This window comes from Papio anubis, chromosome 5 (assembly GCF_008728515.1).
Source record: "Papio anubis isolate 15944 chromosome 5, Panubis1.0, whole genome shotgun sequence".
In the NCBI taxonomy this organism is placed as follows: domain Eukaryota; kingdom Metazoa; phylum Chordata; class Mammalia; order Primates; family Cercopithecidae; genus Papio; species Papio anubis.
Window position 1 is genome coordinate 161475583 of NC_044980.1, and position 22456 is coordinate 161498038.

At 45.9% G+C, this 22456-nt stretch overlaps 1 protein-coding gene across 5 annotated transcripts in view; it reads right to left on the reverse strand.

Moving 5' to 3' along the window:
• The window catches only part of SLIT3 (slit guidance ligand 3), a 636360-nt gene that overhangs the window by 149921 nt on the left and 463983 nt on the right, over positions 1–22456 (reverse strand). For 4 of the 5 annotated variants that reach the window (XM_017960112.2, XM_017960114.2, XM_017960113.3 and 1 more), the window contains 2 exons: positions 11327–11398; positions 5335–5498 (listed from right to left, as the gene is read on the reverse strand). In XM_017960112.2, the coding sequence (XP_017815601.1) occupies positions 5335–5498; positions 11327–11398 (236 nt within the window). Of the gene's footprint in view, positions 1–5334; positions 5499–11326; positions 11399–19458; positions 19707–22456 lie in introns of those variants that run through there. The other variant, XM_009209542.4, reaches the window with a different exon arrangement.

Sequence of the window (22456 nt, forward strand, 5' to 3'; positions counted from 1 at the left end):
GCGATCAACCTAAGTGTCCATCAGTGAATGAATGGATGAAGACGATGTGCTGTATATACACAGTGGAATACTATTCAGCCACAAAATATCCTGTCATTTGTAGCAACATGGATGAAACTGGAGGACGTTATGTAAGGTGAAATAAGCCAGACACAGAAGACAAAATACCACATGATCTAAGTTATATGTGGAATCTAAAAAAGTTGCTCTCATAGAAGTAGGAAGTAGAATGGTGCTTACCAGAGCCTGGGGAGGGTATTCGGGAGGAGGACATAGGGAGAGACTGATCCACAGGCACAAAGTTACCGTTCGAGAGAAGGAGTAAGTTGTGGTGTTCTAGTGCCCAGTAGGGTGACTACAGTTAACAATATTGTGTTGTATATTTCAAAATAACTAGAAGAGAGCATTTTGAATATTCCCACTGCAAATGTATGAGGTGACAGACATGCTAAATCCTCTGATTTGATTTTTACGTAATATGTACATATATTGAAACATCACACTGTACACTATCAGTATGTTCAATTATTGTGTGTCGATTCAAAACAAAATAAAAAAAAATTACAGAATATTTTGAAAGTCTGAACAACAACAAAAAACCTCACTTGGTAAAAGTGCAGAGTCGAAAGCTCCAATGGCCTTGTGAGCATGTGGAAATAAATTAATTCCAGTATTCAAATTAAGCATCCTTACTGGCCTCTGGCCTTTCAAAAGCCAACAACAGACTGCGATGACAATGGGACTCGAGCAATTATGATGAGAATATAAATGAACGTGATTTAAATACCAGAGGCATGATAATTTTGGGAATGGCTAAATAAACCTAATAATCTCATTCCTGCAATGTCCAATTATGGTGTTTTAATTAAAACCTCCTAAGGAGATGGGTGGCTGGTCATGGCTTACCTTAATTATCTTTGTACTTAGTAACTAGTCCCAAATTTTAAAAAAAAGATGACGAAAAGGGGAAGTTTCTTGTTTCTAGGGAGATAAGCATATTTCATTTTTAATAATAAATGAAGTGCTTATTGAGAGGCTATTAGGTTCGAGCTTTGTTCTAGGTATTTGGGGCACCTGAAAAAGTATACGACGTGGCCCCTCATTACTAGAAGACAAGATTAATGTCTGTAGGAGAGGATAAGAAGGCCAAGGGCAGGTAAGTGTGAAACAGATGGACAAACCAATGGGTTCAAAGACATTCAAAGCAAAGAGATAACTGATTCAGGAGGTCAACTAATAACTGTGAATTACAAATTATGACTGGTAGAAACCCTTCCACATTAAGGTACCAGAAAATTAACACGTGGAAGATAAATCCTACAATTTAAACCCTCAAATAAACCCTTTAGATAAGGATGAAGAAAAAAAAACCCCAACAAATTGCAACTCATGTAACATGAACTTCTCTGGTCTATGATCATGGACTTTGATAAAGTTCTGGTCTGGTTCAGGCCACAAGCAACCAGACACTTCTAGACGTGGGACCCTAACCTTCCTCTTGAAACAAGAAAAGCTCACAGAAATCCTTTCAGCAGAGGCTGAAGGGAGCCAAGTAGTCAAGTTGTATAACATAGGGAAAAAAATTAATAAAAAAGTAAAGATCTATTTCCCCACCCTTGTGAAAAATTCCCAATTGTCTCCCCAGAGGAAGAAAATAAATGCCTTCAACTGGAAAGGTACAATTGACAGAGGAGATGAATTTTGCCAAAGTGCACTGCTAGCAAATTTCTGGGTTAGCTGAAGTGATAAGGAGCCCATATCCAGGGCTTCTGGGGAGAAGACGCTGGGCTCCAGACAGCTGGATTTAATTCAAAGGGAGATATCAGGGACTTGGGCAGGCAGAGTCCTCACAGGCTAAGCGAGATAAAGCTCTTTCCTGTCTCTGGAGCCATGTGTTTGGTGAAATTTTCGATACCATTTAAAGGCTCAGGGAGCTTTTCTTATGCTGCCTGGATGGGGACTGCTGGTGATGAAGCTATGCCTAGGGATGGCTTAATTGGTACCCTGATGCCTCTTTTCCTCCTGAGTGGATGACCTCTATTTTGTAAGAGAAGTTCTTGTCTTCAGTTCTTGACCGAATTTCTCCTCCTGTGGTTTAACAGGTGAATAGCTTGAATGAGGGGCATTTGGGGTTTTTGGAGTTAAAAACCACCACAGGGCCAGGTGCGGTGGCTCATGCCTATAATCCCAGGACTTTGGGAGGGCGAGGTGGGTGGATCACCTGAGGTCAGGGGTTCTAGAGCAGCCTGGCCAACATGGTGAAACCCCATCTCCACTAAAAATCCAAAAAACTAGCTGGGCATGGTGGCAGGTGCCTATCATCCAGCTACTCAGGAGGCTGAGGCAGGAGAATCACTTGAACCCGGGAGGCGGAGGTTGCAGTGAGTCAAAATACTGCCATTGCACTCCAGCCTGGGTAACATGAACGAAACTGTCTCAAACAAACAAACAAATGAACAACCCACCACAGACAGGTCCATAAAAAACAGTGTCCTTCAGGTGCCTTGTAGGGCTCAGGCATTGGGGCAGGACTGGCACTGTTGGTGGTGGCGTGTGGAATGTGGTCAGTCCTTGAAGATAGCTCTTCTCCTTAATGTCCTTCTCTAGGGCCTCAAAGACTGACCACTTGTGTTTTAACTGCACACTCACAGACTGAACCTTCCTCCACATTGCTTCCTCTCAAGGTTTTGTCATTGTCTCACAAAGTGCATTTAACAATTTTTGAAAACGTATTAGGTTGGTGCAAAAGGTGCAAAAGTATTTGCAGTTTTTGCCATTCAAAGTAATGGCAAAAACCACAATTATTTTTGCACCCACATAATAGCAGAAGTTTTCGGAGGGCATGTTCCACATTCACCTGACTCTTGATAGTGGGAGTTCAATCTTCATGGATGTTCAATGCACTAGAGCCCCCAGACCTTTGTATCTGACCTTGCCCTTTTCAGAGAGTGACTCCTCACAGCGTTCTAGTTTGTAACCCACGGGAGCCTGCGCAGGCACTTAAAGAATCCCTCACGCATAGGGGTCTCCATATGGCCCTGCCCTTAATTCATACTACAGGTGAGAGGGTGGAGGTTAACAGCATAGGCATGTCTGGAGCCTTTGGACTACACTCTCATGTTCTCAAAAGACACCTGGCTTCATACTAAGAAGCTCCAGGGACCATCACAAGCAATGGGATTAACTGCTATAAACAGAAGTGGATCAAGGTGCTCCCACGTAACTATGAACCTGTCTGCTGGACCTAGCCTTTCCAAAGGAGAGAGAGTGAGGCATTCAGATTTCCTGGACTTTGGAGGGTCAGCCTTTCTCCCACGGTTTTGGATCTGGACTGCTGCTAGGTGAGCAGTGTCTTGCCGCACTTTGATGGGAAGGTGCTCTCTGACGAAGCGGAGTGCGTGGTCATACACTACATTAAACCTGGCACTCACCTGTAATGATGTGTTTTATCATTCTAATTGGTTTTTCTCACTACCTCTTGGATGACTCCTGCACTGTATAATTATTTCTTTCACTTATGCCGATATTGCACCCTTTGCCGAATAATTACTGTAATTATAGTCACTATATTTGAATTTGGTGACTGCGTGATAAATGGTTTTATTATATGTGTTTGATGGGAAGTGATTTCTAAGTGGGCGTCTATAGGAAGTTATTGAGGTACTGCTTGAGACATGTTAAAATATTTTCAGATAATAAATAACATGATAAAGTAACAACAGGACAGGAGGAAGTGGCAGAGAATGAGATGAACTTGAATTCAAGGAAAATTCTTGTGAATCGCAAGTGTGACCTAAGAGCAGAAGAGGCCAGACAGTTTGTACTTCTGGCCATACTGGAGTCCAGCAGCCCAAGCTAAGGCCCAGTAAACCCTTAGTACTGAAGGTGGGTACCAGTTTAGAAAGCTGAGAGAAATGCAGAGCCCACAGTGGTTAAGCTCCCTGGGGTCCTTGTTCCCTCTTGCATGCTAACTCCCCAGGCTCAGCCTTTAGAGGACACTGGGCCCCAATTCCAGGACTGGCTTCCTGAAAATCAAAATACCTCTTTGGGAAATTTCTCAACTGAATGCTTTCTGTTTGTTTGTTTGGTTGGTTGGTTGGTTTTTTTTTAAGGACGTCAAGGAATTAGCTCTACTTATTTACCACAGAAAAAGGAAGAGTTGGTGAGAATGGAAGGTGTCAATGCAAAGTAAAAACAAGTAAAATTTGGGACCCTAGTTTTATGTATTTATTTATTTTTTATTTTTGAGACAGAGTTTCACTCTTGTGGCCCAGGCTGGAGTACAGTGACGTGATCTTGGCTCACTGCAGCCTCCACCTCCCCGGTTCAAGCAATTCTCCTGCCTCAGCCTCCTGAGTAGCAGGGATTACAGGTGCCCACCACCATGCCCAGCTAATTTTTGTATTTTTAGTACAGACGGGGTTTCACCATGTTGGTCAAGCCGGTCTTGAACTCCTGACCTCAGGTGATCCGCCGGCTTTGGCCTCCCAAAGTGCTGGGATTACAGGCACGAGCCACCGCACCCAGCCAGGACTCTGTTTTAAAGCTACATCTCCTGGGAAGATTTTCCTGGGTTACTCAGCTACCTCCCATCCCCAGAGATCTGAGCTGCCTTCAGCTATGTGTCTATACCATTCTGTTTTCTGTGCTACACAGGCAATCTGTGCTTCTGTTACGTTTCCATTACCCACAGATCAAACTCTTATGTTTGCTCAGCACATTTTGTGGGCCCACTCAACTAGAATAATTAAGCTCCATTTATTTAGCTTTTACCAAGGGCTGTGTACTATGCTAAGTGCTTTATATGCATTATTTCACTTAATTCTCCCACCTGTTCTTTGAGTTATGAACTATTATTATTTCCATATTGCGGATGAGCCAAAGTCACACACCACTAAGGGACAGAGCTGAGATTTCCAGCCAAGCAGCTGACTCCAGAGCCTCCATTATCTTGTCTTCCAATTTCTATGAGCAATGGGACGACAGGAACGTGTTTAGCAGATGCTAGAACACCTCCGTTATACCTGTTTCCATTTTATGTGTGGCTCAACAAATGTTCGATTTCTTAGTATCAATGGACTAGGGGGCCGAAAAAGCAGTTCATGAATTCTTTTAGCATTTCCCTTTACCAGATGAAAAGAGTTTCTATTTTAAAACCCTTTGAGGCACATTACAGCTCTTTAAGTGACTACCGAGTACTGAGGATGACCTATGGGGTTCCTTCCACACCAAGCTCTGGGCTAGGGTATGTGTTCGAGGTCAGGGTGATGTTGGGGGAGTTCACGAGTGGGTGGGTCATAGCACAGGAGAGGAGAGCAGGTAAGGCATCCTCACCTGGGCACACGTACTCCTTCTTCTGCACATCTGCCACGTTGAAGCCCCTCAAATGCACGGGAGCCATGCAGAGCGTGAACTGGCCAACTGTCCGTCGCTGTCGCAGCCAATCCGAGAGCCAGGCCAGGTGGCAGTCGCAGTACAGGTGGTTGGAGTGGAGGCGCCTGGGAGAGGGTGGGACAGAGGGAAGGGATGATCACAGAGTGAAGTGTGGAGGCTGCCACTGGTCAGACAGAGTGGCCAAAACCCCTGCTGCCCCTTTCTCCAGTGTGAAAATCCCCAGGAGTCCAGGGAAGCACTTCCCTCTGCACTACCAAAAACATGGGAGCCCCGACCCTTTTACCGCCAGGTCACAGCCAAAGGATACCTCCAGGGTTCTGAGCATTGCCTATTTCTTAATAGCAAGTCTATCCTCTTTTCTTTTCACTCAAGCAAGCCTCAGCGCATAAGAGAAGGGGAGTGACGTTATCACAGAGGCATCCCGATTTGAGTCAAACTTACAAAAGGGCTATTTATTTGTAAATTTCAGCACTTTAGCCAGCATGAATTACAGGTTGCTTGAAAGGCGCTTCTCAATCTCAATGCCCCCACCTCCAGTCTCATGTAGCTGAGAGATGCTGTTGCCGTCACCTGAGTTGTTCTTCATCCCCCCACTAAGTGTCCTTTAATAAACCCACTGTGTGTAATGCTTGTGGGCTTAAAACCAATACCACTTTGTGTGCACTAGCTGGAGTGAGCAGGCTGCAGACAGAAGGGACATTTCTGGAGGATGTACCTTCTTTCCACCCTCCCACTTAAATAAGGTGTTGTCTGTATCAGACTCTTGCGATCCACAGCCATCTCTCCACAGTGTCCTTGCTTTCCTTCCCATGTTCAATTCTTTCTGGTGTATTTGCTATTCTGACTGATTCAGGTACGGCTGAAAATATTTTCTAACCAGTTCTAGGATGCTTAGGCTTTACCCCTCTGGTAGCTGTGGTTCTGGATGAATTTCTTGCCCCTGAGTAGATAAGAATCCCTGGAGGGATCTGTGTGTTTCACTTCTGAGGGGAATCCCACTGGGTTAAGTGACTTGAACTTCCTTTCCACTACCAGGGAGGCAAACTAAGGATATCCAGGGTCTTCTAAAGGTTCTTCCCCAAGGTCTCTCTATCAGGGGTTTCCTACTTTCATGTTCCCTACAACCCTAGGTCATTAGAAGCTGGTAGTGGGTAAGTTTTCATCACATCAGCTTATCATGTACTTGGATTTCGGACGCACATTTTAAATGCCTAAATCCTGGACATGCTAATCAGCTAGCAGGATCTAAAGACTTTCAAGTAGTCTGGGTCAAGCCAGTTATTATTGAGTGTCAGCCCTCTGGAGAGGCTCAGGCCCTCTCCACGCCTGGAATAGAGACAGCTGAAGGGCTCTTGACCACGCTCCACTTAGTGTAAGGCCAACATTGCCAAATATTGGCCAAGTGCAGCTACCTCCTGCTGGATGCCAGCAGGGCCTTCCCGCCACTGCATGGGCAAAAGCCTCTCATAGGCCTGGGCCACTGAGGCCTTGGTTGCCACAGGGGGCTCCAGATCCCATCATATCAGGCAGATTAAATGAACCTATATCCCATAAAAAATGTAATTTTTTTTCTGCTAACAATTTTGAAAAAGACTTTTATGATTTTGTTTCAAAAATAATTAATCTGGATGTAATTTTCTTTTTGCATTTCCCAGTGGGCTGCACACACTTTCACAGGCTCCTGGGCCCGAGATACAGTGAGCACAATGGGTCCCACGCAGTTCTCCCCTTTGAGTTTGAAAGCTTAGAGTTCCTAAGCTGAAGCAAGCACTGCTTCCTCTTAGCCTGGACTCTGGAAAGAAGTGAGACAGGCAGGAAGGGGTTGGTGAACCAGAATCCTAAGCTGGTGGGAAGGACCTCAGTTCTAGAAGGGAAAGCAAATCCTCTGTTTATTCATTAAGCATTAACCACTTTGTGCCAAAAACAGAGAGGAGGTTTGGCAGTGGACTTTCAGCTGATTACAATTTCCTAAAAGTAGGAAGAAAAGGAGGGGGTTCCATGACCAGTACGTCCTCACCAGGTATAAATGTTGCCCAAGGAACACGGCAACAGTAGGTCTGTTTGGGACAAAGCAGAGCACAGGGCAGGCTGCAGTGGCATGCGCAGGCTGAGGTGCCGTTCTTTTGTGTGCCAGGAGAAGCAGAACCTTTTAATGAGCGTTTGGCTTTTATTTGGAAAGGTGGTTGCCCTCTTGTGCAGTGAGGCATGGAAGCTGAGGCAACAGGGATTCTCTATGAGCCAAGGAGCATGGGTGCATGTGGCGGATCACAGATCAATGCAAACAAATGCCCGTCGGTTCCGATCAAGGGTAAGAGATCAATGGAACAACAAAAATGACGTTTAGGTAAGTCAGATCCTTACTGAGCTGATTAATTTATGGGATAATAAAAATGTCAGAGGCTTCCCTTTTGGAAGATTCTATTAGGTTGATCCTTTCTCAATCCTGGCTGGCTGGCCCCAAGCTCTCTCTCTTCTTAATCTTGCTACAGATAGTTCCGATCCCTTTGTCCGTCTTCATAGAAATTTTTCTCCTGCCAAAAGCACCAGAGAAAAGACGTGACCCAAACTGAATTGGAGCCATCAGAGGGCTCTCGTCAAAAGCCCAGGGCAATGGAGCCCAGGGTGGTGGACAGACTCTGCTCCCTCTTCTTGGAATTGTATCCACCAGAAACGCTAAAAGAGTCAAGCTGGGTAGATTCTTGCCTTTCACAACATGTTTGGGAGAGCAAGTTAAGCAACACCATCTCAAATAGTAATATAAAAAGAAAAATAATCGTAATGAGCATGAAATTAGAGCTTAGGCACTGTCGGGGTAGCGCTAATCCTCTTGAGTGAGAAGGGACATTATTTTAATTACTTTCAATAATTTTGGTGAGGTGTGATGGCAACGACACAAGGGAGGGTGGCCTCCCTTCCTCTCTCATCCCCCTTCCTTTGTTCACCTGGCAACTGCTCTTCTCCTTTTGTTCCTGATGAATGGCCTGAGCTCAGGCTGTGATGGCAAACTGCCTGTCTGACATTGGCCCCATGCTTTCTGACTTTGACTTTGGGCAGCAATTTAATTCTAGGCCTCAGTGTTATCATCTGTCAAATGGGGATATTAGTGGTGCCTCCTTCCTAGGGCTGTTGTGAGAATTGAAATGATTCATGGGAAGTGCTTAGTACAAGGCCTGGCATGTAGCAAACCACTGAAGAAATGTTCACTGTTATTACGACTGAGAGGAGACCAGCTCCAGACTTCACTCTCTTCCCAGCCCTTAGCCCTGCATGGACAAGGCTACAGTTTCTCATTTCGATACCGAAGCACTGAGGTGGCTAGTTGGGTCTTGCATGTTGTTCTGCAATCTTTTGCTGATGGACACATCATATTCCATGCTGATGAAACCACCTCTACAGAACATAAGGTGAATGAATACAAATGCCAATTTATAAAAGGTGCCTTTTAGCCACAGACGCTAAATTAAATTTCCAGCAAATCCTTTTAGAGAGGGTCAGTGTTCATTTTCTATAAAATGTGGCTTTCTGAATTCAATATAAAAGCTTTCCTTTAGAAATCCCATTTATGACTTCCTTCCTCTCTCCTCTTCCCCGCTTCTCCACCACCACCAGCCGTCCCCCTCAACCCCATACACTCTTTAATTACAGTGAAGGGGGATTAGTCAGCTCAAGTCTCCAGGGAGTTCTGTACAGAGCCATCTCTGAAATTAAACTAAAGAGAAAATGGCAGCAGGCAGGGAGCAAAGAGAACAGACGAGATTGATTGATTGATCTGAACTCATCAGATGAACGTTCAGGATGGCAGAGAAGAATGACAACAGAAACCAGGAGAAAAAAACCCTCCTGTTCTTGTACCCCTCCCTACTGCAGCCCAAACAAAGCACCCCAGATCCAGTCCTAACCCTGTCCCCACAACTCCTAGGGAATGAGCCCAGCTTCTGTTATTGCTGCTCCTAAACTGAAAATAACAAAGAAGGGAAGGATAAATCACAGCAACAGCTCACAGGAGCTGGACGGCTGCTTCCTGCAGGTGAGACTCATTTTTCTTCGATGCAACCCACTTGTCTGGGGTAATACGGGCCCAGCACCCTGAGGCGCACTCTCGGCTTCTTGCCCAGAAGCCCTGGGCCCCACTCTTCCCCAGCTCATTTGTGGTTTGCTGGGAACTTTGAAGAGGTCTTTGAAGACCAAATGGCTTCTTAAAATTCCATTACTGCACTATCCTATTTTAAGAGGGAGGGAAAAGAACACATTGTCTTGGCTGAGTTATGCTATTGTATGAGGGATCCAGGGAAGAATTTGGGAAGCAAAGATGGAAGCAGGGCTCAGATTATTATTCTTTATAATAACTAGTATTTGTTGTGTGCACACCATGTACCAGGCACTTTACGTGTTAAACTGCACTTCATCCTCGCAGCAACTTTGAGGTAAGCATTCATGAACTCACTTTCCTTGAAGCATAGACAAATGAAGAAACTTGCTCAAATTAAGTGGCAGAGCTCCCATTTAAACTCAGGCCTGACTAACTGCAAACTCTCTGTCCTTCTTACGGTTCTCTGCATTGCCTCTTTATATAAATTGCTTCTTTGGTCTTTATCTTTGCCTGAAGATAAAGTTGCTTTCTCATGAATGCAGTGGTTCTCAAACTTTATGAGCGTTAACGTCTCCTGGAGGGCTTATGACAAACGGATTGCTGGGTGCCACCCCCAGAGATTCTGATGTGGTGTGTCTGGTGTGGGGCCTGAAATCTTGCTTTTCTAACAAATTCTGGGTGATATTGATGCTGCTGGTCTAGGTATCCCACTGGGGAAGCTCTGCTGTAAGGATTTCCAAATCTCATGGATTCTATGTTGCTCAGGGAGCACAGATCAGATGGCTGCTTGGAACTTTCAGTCCCGATTTCTGATCATGTGATAATAATGTAACAATCAATATCATTTATTGTCTACGGCTTGCCAGGCACTTTAAATATCTAATATCATCTGATCCTCACCGCCATTCCTATTTATAGAGGAGGGAACAGAGGACACAGAGCTAATAAAGGGGACTGCAGGAATTCTAGCCCTTGGCCTTGGTCCTAAATGTTTTTGGCTGACACCCTTGGGAGCTGGCTCTTTCTCTGACTAGTGTGATGCAAATACCACCAAAGCTCCCCCAACGCAAGCCAAGTATCAAGTCTGAACCTCTCTGGAAAGGCTGACAGAGTCCACTTACAGAGAAACTTACAAAGAGGTTCCTGACTGGGAGCAGAGGGGAACTCCCCAGGTAATAAGAGCACGAGAACTGCTCTGGGTATTGGTCACGATGAGATTTGTTTCCTGAGTATGCACCCTGGAAGACTTAAGCCCACCTAAGACATTAAAGGTAAAGAACCAAGTATGAGAATGACTGCATTCTAATATCAGAATATCATCCAGGGAGCAGGTGAGCAGGGAAATGTGGTGGGTGGGGACTGGGTGGGTGGCGAGAAGGAGTGACTCTTCCTGTACTGTTCATTCCCCAGGGGAAAACCATTGTAACCACTGGCAATGTGACAGAACTGCCGAAGTTACGTGATATTAGCTAAGCAAATGGTGAATCATTCAGTCAGAGTTCTATATGTTTTGTGACAATGTAAAACTAATAATCTTTTCTATCAAGACGGAAAACATGCGCACAATACAGGAAGAATTCCCACAGTTCCAGGGTAAGAGAAATGAGTCTGCCTGATGCAGAACAGTGGTTCAGAGCCATGGGTGGTGGCACTATGACCTGTCTCTGCATTCACCCTCGCTCGCCAAGGCACCCCTTGGTTAATAGCAGAATAAGGAGGCATTTGAATGTAGGAACCATCTGCCTAGTCATAGCATGGTAGGTTTGACGAGCAGCTTAGAGTGCTGCACTTTGGGCATGAGGTAGGGAGTAAGTGGGAAAGATGCATGGACTTCTTACTCACAGAGTTCGGATCTTCGGCATGTGGTTGAAGCTGGTGACCAGGATGCGACTGATGTTGTTGTTGTTGAGGGTGCTGTGGAGATAGAGAAGGGAGATGGTCAGCCAGGGAGCATCAGGGGGAGGCGCCAAGATGCTTGTAGAAGGTGGGGGGAGGGATGGATGTGACCACAAGACCGTGAGTCAACAGTCATGGTCTGGCCAGTGGAGCAGCTGAAGACAAGTGGACAGGTCTCCAGACGAGAAGAGCATGTCCTGATTTTTTTATTCAGGTGGAGCCCTCCTTCCCTCTACTGCCCTCTCAGGACTTGCCTACCCACCTTGAGTAAGAGTACTGCTTCCTGAAACCCTCCTATGCACTGAGTGCTTCATTATAGTACCTCTAATTCTTACATCTACAATGCCGGTTACCTATTCCTGTCCTCAGTTTACAGAGAAGGAAACAGATATGCTTAATAACACACAAATCTACAAATGTGTTATCCTCATATTATGGATGAGGAGGTTTAGCTACAGAGAGGCAAAATCAGTTTTCCAAGAACAGTCACTGTAAAGCTCTGGAGATGGGATCTGAGCCCAGCACGACCTTGCTGCATTCTCCTTGTCCCACCCATTGCATGTGTTGCCCTGCACAGGATGCTGTGGGGATAAGTGATTCCATATTTTCTAGGCATCTTCTGACTCTTTCAACACATCTAATCTTTTTTGTTTTGAGACGGGGTTTCGTTCTTGTTGCCCAGGCTGGTGTGCAGTGGTGCAATATCGGCTCACCGCGACCTCCACCTCCTGGGCTCAAGCTGTTCTCCTGTCTCAGCCTCTCAAGTAGCTGGAATGACAGATGCCTGGCTAATTTTTGTATTTTTAGTAGAGATGGGATTTCATCAAGTGGGCCAGGCTGGGCTCGAACTCCTGACCTCCGGTGATCCACCCCCTCCCGGCCTCCCAAAGTGCTGGGATTATAGGCGTGAGTCACTGTGCCCGGCCTTCAGCACATCCAATCTCAAGTAAGTCTGTGAGTTCTGTGCGTCTCTTCTTTCTGGTGCATCTCCACGACCATGAATGAAGCTCCTGTGGTGCATGTTAGCACTGACAGGTACTTTTGTGCAGGGAAAAGCAAAGAGAAAGGTGTGAGATCTATAAATGAACTAGACTGAAATGAGGCTGAAGAATGAAGCCAGGCTATAGACCCAGGCTTACCCTTCTGCAGAAACTTATTACAGAAGCCTAGGGAAAGCGTGGCAGCTAAGGAAGGCCATCTGCAGAGCAGAAACTTCATGTAGCAGGAGGGCCTTTTGCATCAGTTACTTCAGTGACTACCCAGGTGGAGAGACACAATATGTGGGAAAGTCAAGCCTAGCTCTCAGCTCCCTGACTCCACACCTGTCTCACTGTACCTCCCAAAGAGGAAGAGTTGGATACAGCCCTTGGTACAATCCCTCATGGTGGCCACTTGTTCCTGTGCCCTTCTTTTCTCCGCTCCTCCCAGAACCACATCAGACATCCCCTACTCAACAACCCAATTCCTCTTACCCTCTCTTAGGCCTCCATGGGTCCCTACTGGCCCAGGAAGGACACTTTCTTTGGAAGCCTTCATGGATTAAGCCAGATGTCTTTTGCCCTTGGCTTTTGGTAAACACATGATCTTCCTCTTAAAATGCCCTGTACATCATACATCTGCAAAGACAGGACCATTTTTTATCCTGTGCACTACTATAGCCTCATGTCCTGCTCTGTACATGGTGGAAATCAAATCCTACTACTTCAAATTGTGTGGCCTTGGGCAAGTTATCAACATCTCTTATTTGCAGGTTCTTTATTTGTGGGAGGAGACAGGTAATGGTACCTATGTCACAGGCTGGTAAAAGGCTTAGCATGGGGTATGTGCTCAGTAAGTGGAGGTCACTGTGTTACTGATATTCGTGGAGAGAATCTAGTCCTGGCCTGGCCTATTATATTCCCCTCTACTCCAACCCCCATGGAAATAGAAACAGAGGTTTACCCAGCATACAGTGCCCCCCATACTCTCCATCCTACCCAAGGGGACCTGTAACGATTCCTTCTCCAGCCCCTGTGACCCCAGTCCAAAGCAGGATTCCAGTGACTACACCTCCCTTGCCCCAGACTATTCCTGTAATCCCCCATATCTACTTATCATCTGCGTGGCAAAACGCACAGAACCTAATTCTTTTTTCTCCCTCCTTCCTTTCCTCCCTCCCATATTTACTGTGCACCTGCCATGTGTCTGACACTGTTAGGCATATGGGATGGTAAAGAAGAATGAATAGACAAAATTTACATTGCCTACTTCTGCCTACTTTGTAACTTCACTAACTTACCAATGCAAGTATTTGATATTTTATGAAGTTGAGCTCACTTAGCTGTTTTGTTTCATGTGACTTCTTTTCTGTGTGTGTGTATGTGGGGAGATGCTCAGTGGGGGATAATCTATCCTGCCTCTGTCCATCCAGAAAGACTTCAGAATATCTCATCTAACAACACTGAAGAATTTGTCACTGCTATCAGACCAGGCACTCTGCCTTGGCAGGGAGCTTCCTGGGGGTGAGGGCTATGCTTCTCTCCCCTTCCTCATTGGATTAGAAATGCCTGCAGGACAGAAATGATGCCTCCATTTCACCTTCTGTCCATTTCAGAGTTCTGGGCTCCACACTTAGGGGAAACCAAGTTAAGGTTGTTGACTGACCACCAGAAAAAAAAATCTGAGCATCCTCCCTATTGCAGAGAAGGGGTTTCTTTCCAAGCATGCCCAGTCATTCAACGTCAGGTGGAGTTCACAGCCCGGCTCTAATTTAGCTGAATATACAGTACAATTATAAGCAGGACCTTGACTATAACTGCATCCGGCAGTAGTCCGGCAGCGATGACTTATTAACGTATTACTACACTGATATTTAAATGTGAGTCGTAATGAGGGCTATAAAACATTTACGATAATAGCAATTATTCCAGAATCAAAATGACTAAACACAGTATTCAGACTTTCATGATTTGCTGCTTGGGGCTGGCCAGCCCGGGGATGTCAGAGGGTTGGTAACCTCTCAGACGCTGATTGCTACGGCAGCTACAGTTTTCGTTTCCCTAATAAACACAGATTTATTTGATTTCCAGTCTTGGCAGCTTTTGCCCACACACAGAGCACTGCATTCTATTTGGTTCTTGTGCCGCTGCCTAAGTAGCTGGCATTCAATGAAGGAATTGTGCTACAACCCCAGTGCCAAGGAGAGGTGGTGAGCGTGGACCTCGAAGGCAGAGACCTAGTTTAGACTGGCTCTGCCACTTACAGCCTATGCAACCACGGGTAAATTTCTGCATCTCATTACGCTTCCTCCTTTGTAACACGGAGATAATAATAGCACTGGGCTCATAGAGCTTTAGTGGCAATTAGATGAGATGTTACTGATAACTGCTAACATTAACTGAGAGCTTATTATATGCCAGACGGGCTCTGAGCTAAGGGTACTGCATTGTATCATTTCTTTTTTTTTTTCCGAGACAGAGTCTCACTGTGTCACCCAGGCTGAAGTGCAGTGGCGTGATCTCGGCTCACTGCAACTTCCGCCTCCTGGGTTCCAGCAATTCTCCCTGCCTCAGCCTTCCCAGAAGCTGGGATTACAGGCGCCCACCACCATACCCGGCTAACTTTTGTATTTTTAAGTTGAGACGGGGTTTCGCCATGTTGGCCAGGCTGGTCTTGAACTCCTGACCTCAGGTGATCCACCTGCCTCAGCCTCCCAAAGTGCTGGGATTACAGGTGTGAGCCACCATGCCCAGCCTGTATTGTTTCATTTAATTCCTCCAATTATCCCACGAGGCAAGGACTTTTGATATCACCTCCATTTCATGAATGAAGCAAGTGGAAGCGCCAAGATTTGAATCCAAGCAAGACTGAGTCCAGGAATGAGGCTTGTGTTAGTTTCCTATGGCTGCTGTAACAGATTACCATGAATTTGGTGGCCTAAAGCACCACACATTTATTCCCTTACAGTTTTGCAGTCAGAAATCTAAAATGAGTTTCTGGGGCTGCGTTTCTTTCAGGGGAGAATTTGCTGCCTTGCCTTTTGCAGATTGTAGAGGCCACCCACGTCCCTTGGCTCGTGGCTGCTTCATTGCGTCACATCAACCTCTTGCTTCTTTTTGTTACTCAACAATTTTTAAAAATATATATTTGAACACAACTCCAAACAGCCATTGAAGCCTCTTCCTTCTGTTGTCACATCTCCTGCCACTCACTGTGATCTCCACTTACTGGGGCCTTCCTCTTACAAGGCCCCTTGTGATTATCCTTAGAGCTTATCTGAACAATCCAGGATAACTCCTCCATCTCAGGATCCTTAATATTGTCCCATGTGCCAGGTCCCTTTTGCCACTGAAGGCAACATTCACAGGTTTCTGGGATGAGGTCATAGACATCTTTGGGGGCCTATTAGCCCAATGCCAGGGTACTGAGATGGGACAAGGGCTCCCCAGGAGGGATAAATACATGGAGATTCACATAATGGATGCTCCAGGGGTTGGCAAACAACTGCCCACAAGCTTAATCCCATCCAATGCAGCCGGTTTTTGTAAAAATGGTTTTACGCATTCACTTCTGTATTGTCTATCTGCTTTTGCATTACAATAGCTGAGTAGTTGACACACAGACCACATGGCTTGCAAAGCTAAAATATTTTCTATCTGGATTTTTATAGAAATTTTGTTGGCCCTTGACTGTTGTAGAACTGAACCATCCTGTCTCTGCCTTTGTCGGTGATTAAATGTGACATACTAGGCAAGGCATGTAACTGCTCGGTAAGAAGAGGGGTTTAGGTCAGAGGCATTCAAAACTTAAAAACCACAAAAAACATTTTCAGGAAATCCCAAGTGGCAAGTAGTAGCACTGGGATTCAAAAGCAGGCAGTCTCACTCCTACCTTGGAAGATTAGTCCCACTGTTTCCAGAACCTGCAATGCTGTGGTGGAATCGAAACCTAGGGGGAGGCCCTACTCAAGAGACAGCACAGGTGAATCCACCTTGGGTTGTGCATGGAAGGAACTCGGGCAGCGGTTCTCAAAATGTGGTCTCCAGACTGGGTGCAGTGGCTCATGCCTATAATCCCAGTACTTTGTGAGGCCACAGCGGGAGGATTGCTTGAGCCTAGAAGTTTGAGACCAGCCTGGGCAACATAGGAACATGCTATCTCTACCAAAAAAATAAATAAAATAAATACATAAAAAATAAAAATTAGCTGGGTATGGTGGTGAGCACTGGCAGTCCTAGCTACTTGAGGGGCTGAGGTGGGAGGATCACTTGAGCCTGGTAGATCAAGGTTGCAGTGAGCCAGGATCATGCCATTGCACTCAGCCTGGGTGACAGAGTGAGATCCTGTCTCAAAAACAAAACAAAACAAAACAAAACAAAAAAAGAGAAGAAAAAGAGAAAAGAAAAAAAAAATGTGGTCTCTCGACCAGGCCCATTACCTGGTAATGTGTTAGGGCACAAGCCGCTACTGAATCAGGAACCCTGGGGTGAGTCCCAGCCTTGTGTGTTTAATGAGCCTTCCAGAGGAGTTTCATGCAAGCTCGTGTTGGCAAACCATTGAACTAGGGGAAAAGCTAAGAATAGAGCCTTTACTTAAGTGTAGAGGGTAGTATACAGGATGCTGTTTTGCAGCAACTGGGACTGAAGGCCTCTTCTGGGGCAGGCATGGTGTTTCCCCACTTAGGAAGAAGCCCAAGCTCTGAAATGATAGACAGTCCTCAATGGAGGCAGCTGTAACCACCCTTGGAGAGCTCCAACTTGGCTTCTGCCCCTGGCTTCCACTGTTCCCTTCTGAGTGTCAACGTGGGGCTCTCCATTGCATCCCTCAAGATAGCCATCTTTGATGTGGAGGAGACACGTCCAGCTGCAGCCACCCCACCCTGGCAACCTTAATAAGGCTGACATTTCCCTCTGTCTCCTCCGATTAGGCCATCGCTTTATCACTCTGTGCTTTCCTGGCTCTGGGTGTAATCTGCGTGTTGTGTGTCCATAACACCATGTAATTGGCTCTAATGCAACAATATTATCTGCGAGCATGTATCACATAATTGCAAAACCAGGCATCTGCAGTAAGTGTCACTGCAGCCTCTCTGTGTGCCAACCTTCCTGGGGGTATTCTTGGAATCCCTCCTCTTCCCGTCCACATAGGTGGGGATCCAGACTCCCTGGGTCCAGACTCCCTAGACCCTCTTGGCGGGCTGGCCCACTCACGTCCTGTGTCAAGGCAGGTAGACTTCTGTGTAAGTCTACATAAGCAAGGTGGTTCCCTCCTTAATGGCCCCCAAGAAGGAGACTCTTGGTGAGTCATCAGCCACCATGACGACAGGATGTCTATTTAATAAAGTGGGCTGAGAGATGCCCTGAGTTGTACTGACAAATGTGGGCATCCAATGGCCAGCATGGCAAGCCTGGAAGAAAGCACGATCTCTACCAGTGCCTACAGTGAATTAACAGAGGTGGATGCAGCCAAAGTACCAGACTCCTTTCCTGAAGAGCAGCTGAGTGTGTAACTGCTGTGGCCGGACCCTGTGAGAAATACCTAAACCACAGGCAGGGGACGATGTGCACGGAGGGGCTCTGGCGTGTGCGGACCTCAAGGGGGACTCACTGCTGGCCCTCCCTCTTGCTTGGCTCAGGCAGGGCAAGAGAAATGAAACTGCGGATGTTGCAGGTTCTTGGGGCTGTCCTTTACATGCCAGATCTCCTTTCTGGCTCACAGGTCAAAGCAAGCCACTCTTCTCAGTCTTGCTGGGCAGTTGCTGATGGGCAGCCACCATGGGACCAGGAATCAGGGCCTACTGCTGATGACCAGGCCCTACGACACTCTACCAGGTCCCATGAGTGTGATCGTTATCGGCTGACTCAGCTCTATTCGAATCTATATGGATGGCTTCTCTTTGTGGACTTGGCCCCAGGAGAGCATACACTGAATCTCAACCCCACTCAGGTTGAGAGGGGCATCCCCAAGCCTCCCGCTCAGCCCAGGGCCTCCATCCTTGGCACCTCCTCCTAAGTACTCTATCATTTTAAAGTGAAGCTCCCTTTACTGTTTCCCTCCTCTCCAGGTTGAACTTGCCTTTCTCATCCAGCTGTACACTGCTCTAATGTGCCTGGGGGCTCTAGCAAGCTCCAGAAACCAGGAATAAGAACGATGCAATAAAGCATCCTTAGAGAAAACCTAAGCAGAATGGTATAGGTTCTCCTGTGAACACACTACTTGCCTCTAATGAGCTAGAGTAGTCAAGGATATTGCTTTGAAGTAAGCTTGCCAAAATCTTCCAATAAAGGTATCTATGATGTTCATAATAGCAGAAATAATGCTGATACTATTTATGACGTGTTTACTAAGTCCCAGCACTAGCCTGAGCACTTTTCATACATTATCTCATTTAATTCTCTCAACACTCCTGAGATATTATTACTTCCATTTGGAAGCCCAGGAAATGACAGAAACTCTGCTCAGATCTCACAGCTAGAGTTGCGGAGCCAAGATTCAAAGCCCAGAGGTGTGATACCAGGACCTATGTTTTTCATCACTACACAAAACTGCCTCTCACAGGATTGTCTTCAGACAGACAGATGTCACCTTTCCAGTTTCCACATTTTTCCAAGGTGGAGGCGAATCACATGAGTTTGTGACGAACCCATCCTTTACTGGTCCCTGAAGTGGCAAGGAACGTGGTGTTGGCCTCACTGCTGAGGCTGCTACAAGACAACAGCATCACACAGCCCTCCTCCTGCCCGAGGAGCAGGGAGAGCTCAGCTCAGAGAGTGAGGGAGGTAGGAGAGGCAACATAGGAGAGAGGACAACCAGGTCTCAAAGGCGTCTAAGGTCAAGGTTTGGCTAACACGTATCAGTGTTGCCAAAAGCCTAGTGGCCCTTACTGTTGGATGGGTTGACTGGAATTTTTAAGAATACCCTGTAGAATAGAAAGTACAGATCTGCCTGCTCCTTAAGCAAAGCTTCTCCTTTGCTTGTTTGGAGTGGGTGATGGGTCTCCAAGGGCACATGAGGTGGGAGGAATACGAGAGATTGGTGGGGGTGGGGGAGAGTCGAGGGAGAGGCGAGACAAGGGTGGGAAGCTATCTCTTTCGCATTACCTGCTTTCCTGGACTATCCTGGGTGCTGCATATTACTGAGTTCCTTGATCTCCCTGTGGACCATTTAAATTAAAGCTCATAACCATTGTGTGGGCATATAATGAAAACAACTGATGCTGCACTGATTAGTCCATTACTCTCAACTGTTAGAAAACATAATGATCTCACAAGGGGCCTTATTCACTGACGTATAGCAGTCGAGCTCTCATTTGACACCTCAAATTAGCAGCCAAAGCAATAACAGCTGGGGTTTTTGTCTCAATATTTGTACCCGACTCTAAAGTGATTTGGCACCGGGTGAGCGTTATTTTTAAACACACAGCTCTCACCGCCAAGTAACATTTTAAATGGTCTCCAGGTGTCATGTAAAACCTACAGAAATAAATAAAAACAATCAGCTGCCAATTTGGGCCTTTGATAATACAGATTCCTTAACAAAAGGGCTTGTCTTTGGTTCTTCTTTTATTATATATTCATATTATGACAGGCAGAAATTCGCCTCCAACCACTCGGCAGAGCCTCAGTGTTCAAAGAAAAATAATGCCTACGAAAAATGTTAAAAGTGGAAGATCAAAAGAGAAAGATAAATCCTCAAATCCCGTCACTACTCAATCAGATCCCGTGTTTGGGGTCCCTTGGCTCCGAAGAACTCCTTACTCATTTATTGAGGTGATCACAGATACTGCCTAGCAGTGACTCAGAATGGCTCAACTGCCTTCCAATGATGGAGTTTATTTTAAAATGTACTTTAAATGACATGTGAATGAGATGGCCTTGGTCTCCCAATTCTGTTTCGTCATCTAGAGCCTGGGACCATGGACAGTCTTGACTTAGAAATCAGGCAATTGCCAACGTGTCCACGGATGCAAGAGTGACCTCCAACTTACATTACTGGACCGGTGAGTTTGCAGTTGAAAAGGGAAGAAACAGGCAATTTCCACCTCAGCTGCATTTGGTGCCTAGCCCAGTAAGAGAGGAAGAAAAGGGACATTTTGAAAATATCCATAAACGTGTACACTAGGCGAGGACAGACAGCAAGTCTGTTTCATGTAGTTACATAGCCAGGCCCAGTGTTTGGTATGTAGGAAGGCTCACTGTTTACTGAAGGGGTTGGCGAATATCAAAGCATGAACGGTCATGTTTTTGGCATCTTTTGATACAAATAAATTTCCACTCTGAACGGCCTTCTGGGCTAATCCAGGAGTACAAACACAATTGCCTACGGGAGTGAGGTTTGTCATATAAGTGAGTGAGCTGGGTGGGGACTGTTGTAAACCCAGCCTTACTAAATGGGATCCTCACTTCTTGTTTCAAGAGACTGTACTACGCTGGAATGGGGGTGCAGCATTGCCAGTTCTTCCCTTTTGTTATTTTTAAAGAGAAAGCCAGATGTCTAGAATTTTCATATGAGGTCTCCTGGTTTTTTTTAATATTGGCAACTAAATCACCTTGAGTATTAAAACCCACAAATGAAACACCTGGGGGCTGGATCTGGCTTGCAGGTGCCAGTTTTTGGTCTGAACCAAACAAATTAATTTGATAATTTAAATCAGAAAAAAATATTGTAAGAAAATCAAAGTGCTGGGACCATGGACAGTCTTGACTTAGAAATCAGGCAACTGCCAACGTGTCCATGGATGCAAGAGTGGCATTATGGCATTATGGTGAAATGTGGTTGAAACCTTCCCTCTATACTGCAACTCCCGAAGGGCAGCCGCCAGTGATGAATTACCTTTAAATGATTGTAAATTATTCAATGTTTCTCCCGCCACAACCATTATTACTTGGGGACAAAGAACCCTGAATAAGTTTCCGTTTCTAAAGGTAAGACTGTTTTCCACCAGGCAGGCGAGCTCTTGTCTGGTTTTTGCATGCTACTCATTAGTTCTGTGACCAAACATATAGGTCACTTTTTGTGGACAGTCGGAACTGAGCCACTTCAGAGCTGTTAGGAAAAGCTGCACAGGGTGCATGAGGCTCTGTTCCTGGGCTGAGATGCCAGAGAGGTCCTGCTTTTTATCCTCTGATATTTGCAAGCGAGGGAGTCTCCCAGGGAACTGATTGCAATTTACAGCTTGAGCTATTTGGGCTCAGCAATGGGTAGGGAACTCTAGTGCTTACTCAATGGGTTTCTGGTCAACCCCGGTAGCCAGGGATCAATGATGTGGAATCTGGTCTCTTCCAGACTGCCACCTGACTGGATAATCTACTGGGGCACTAGAGTGGCCATTTCCTAAGCAATGGCCAAAGACCCGGAAGGCCCTGGAAAGGGAGGGTGTTGTCCCCATGCGGAATGCAAAACGTTCCCTCTAGCAAAATGCTGGAGATGTAGAGCTGATGGCATGAACAGGACATGAAAGCTGGTTTCACTTACTTCTGTTACCTGTCTGCTAATATAGGGGCAAGCAGACAGCAATAAAGAGAACTGGATAAAGAGCCAAAAGACCTGCTTTCTGGCCTGGTTCTTCCATGAATTTTTCCTATGGCTGTGGGCAAGTCATTTAACCTTTGTGGGGGAGTTTCTTTCTTTTAAATGAAGTGGTGGAACCAGCTGACCTCCAGGGTCTTTCTAGCCTAAAATTTCACTCTCTAATTCCAACTGGGTTGGTGCTGGCTCTAAAATAGCATTTCCAGACTGGGAATCGTTTTCCAGAGGTTAGAAGAAGTGGTCATGGATGCCCAGATCTGCCCAGCTCTGCACAAAGACATGACATCTGGCCAAAGTCTGAAAGTCACAAGTAGCCCCCAGTGTGCAGCATGTGAAAACAGTTAGGCAGGGTCAGCTCTTTTTCCTTCTCTCTTTATGCAAGTACCTGGCTCACCTTCTGTGGGGTTAACGGGCTTGGTTCCCTAACAGCTGCTGCATCTCTAGTGTACCTATGGAGACAGGAGGGGCTCAGACAAGGGGGTAATTTTCCTACCCAGTTGACTTTGTGGAAGTCATTTGCAAGGCTGTGAGAAGCAAATAATGGGGATCAGGAAACAAATTTACACTTAG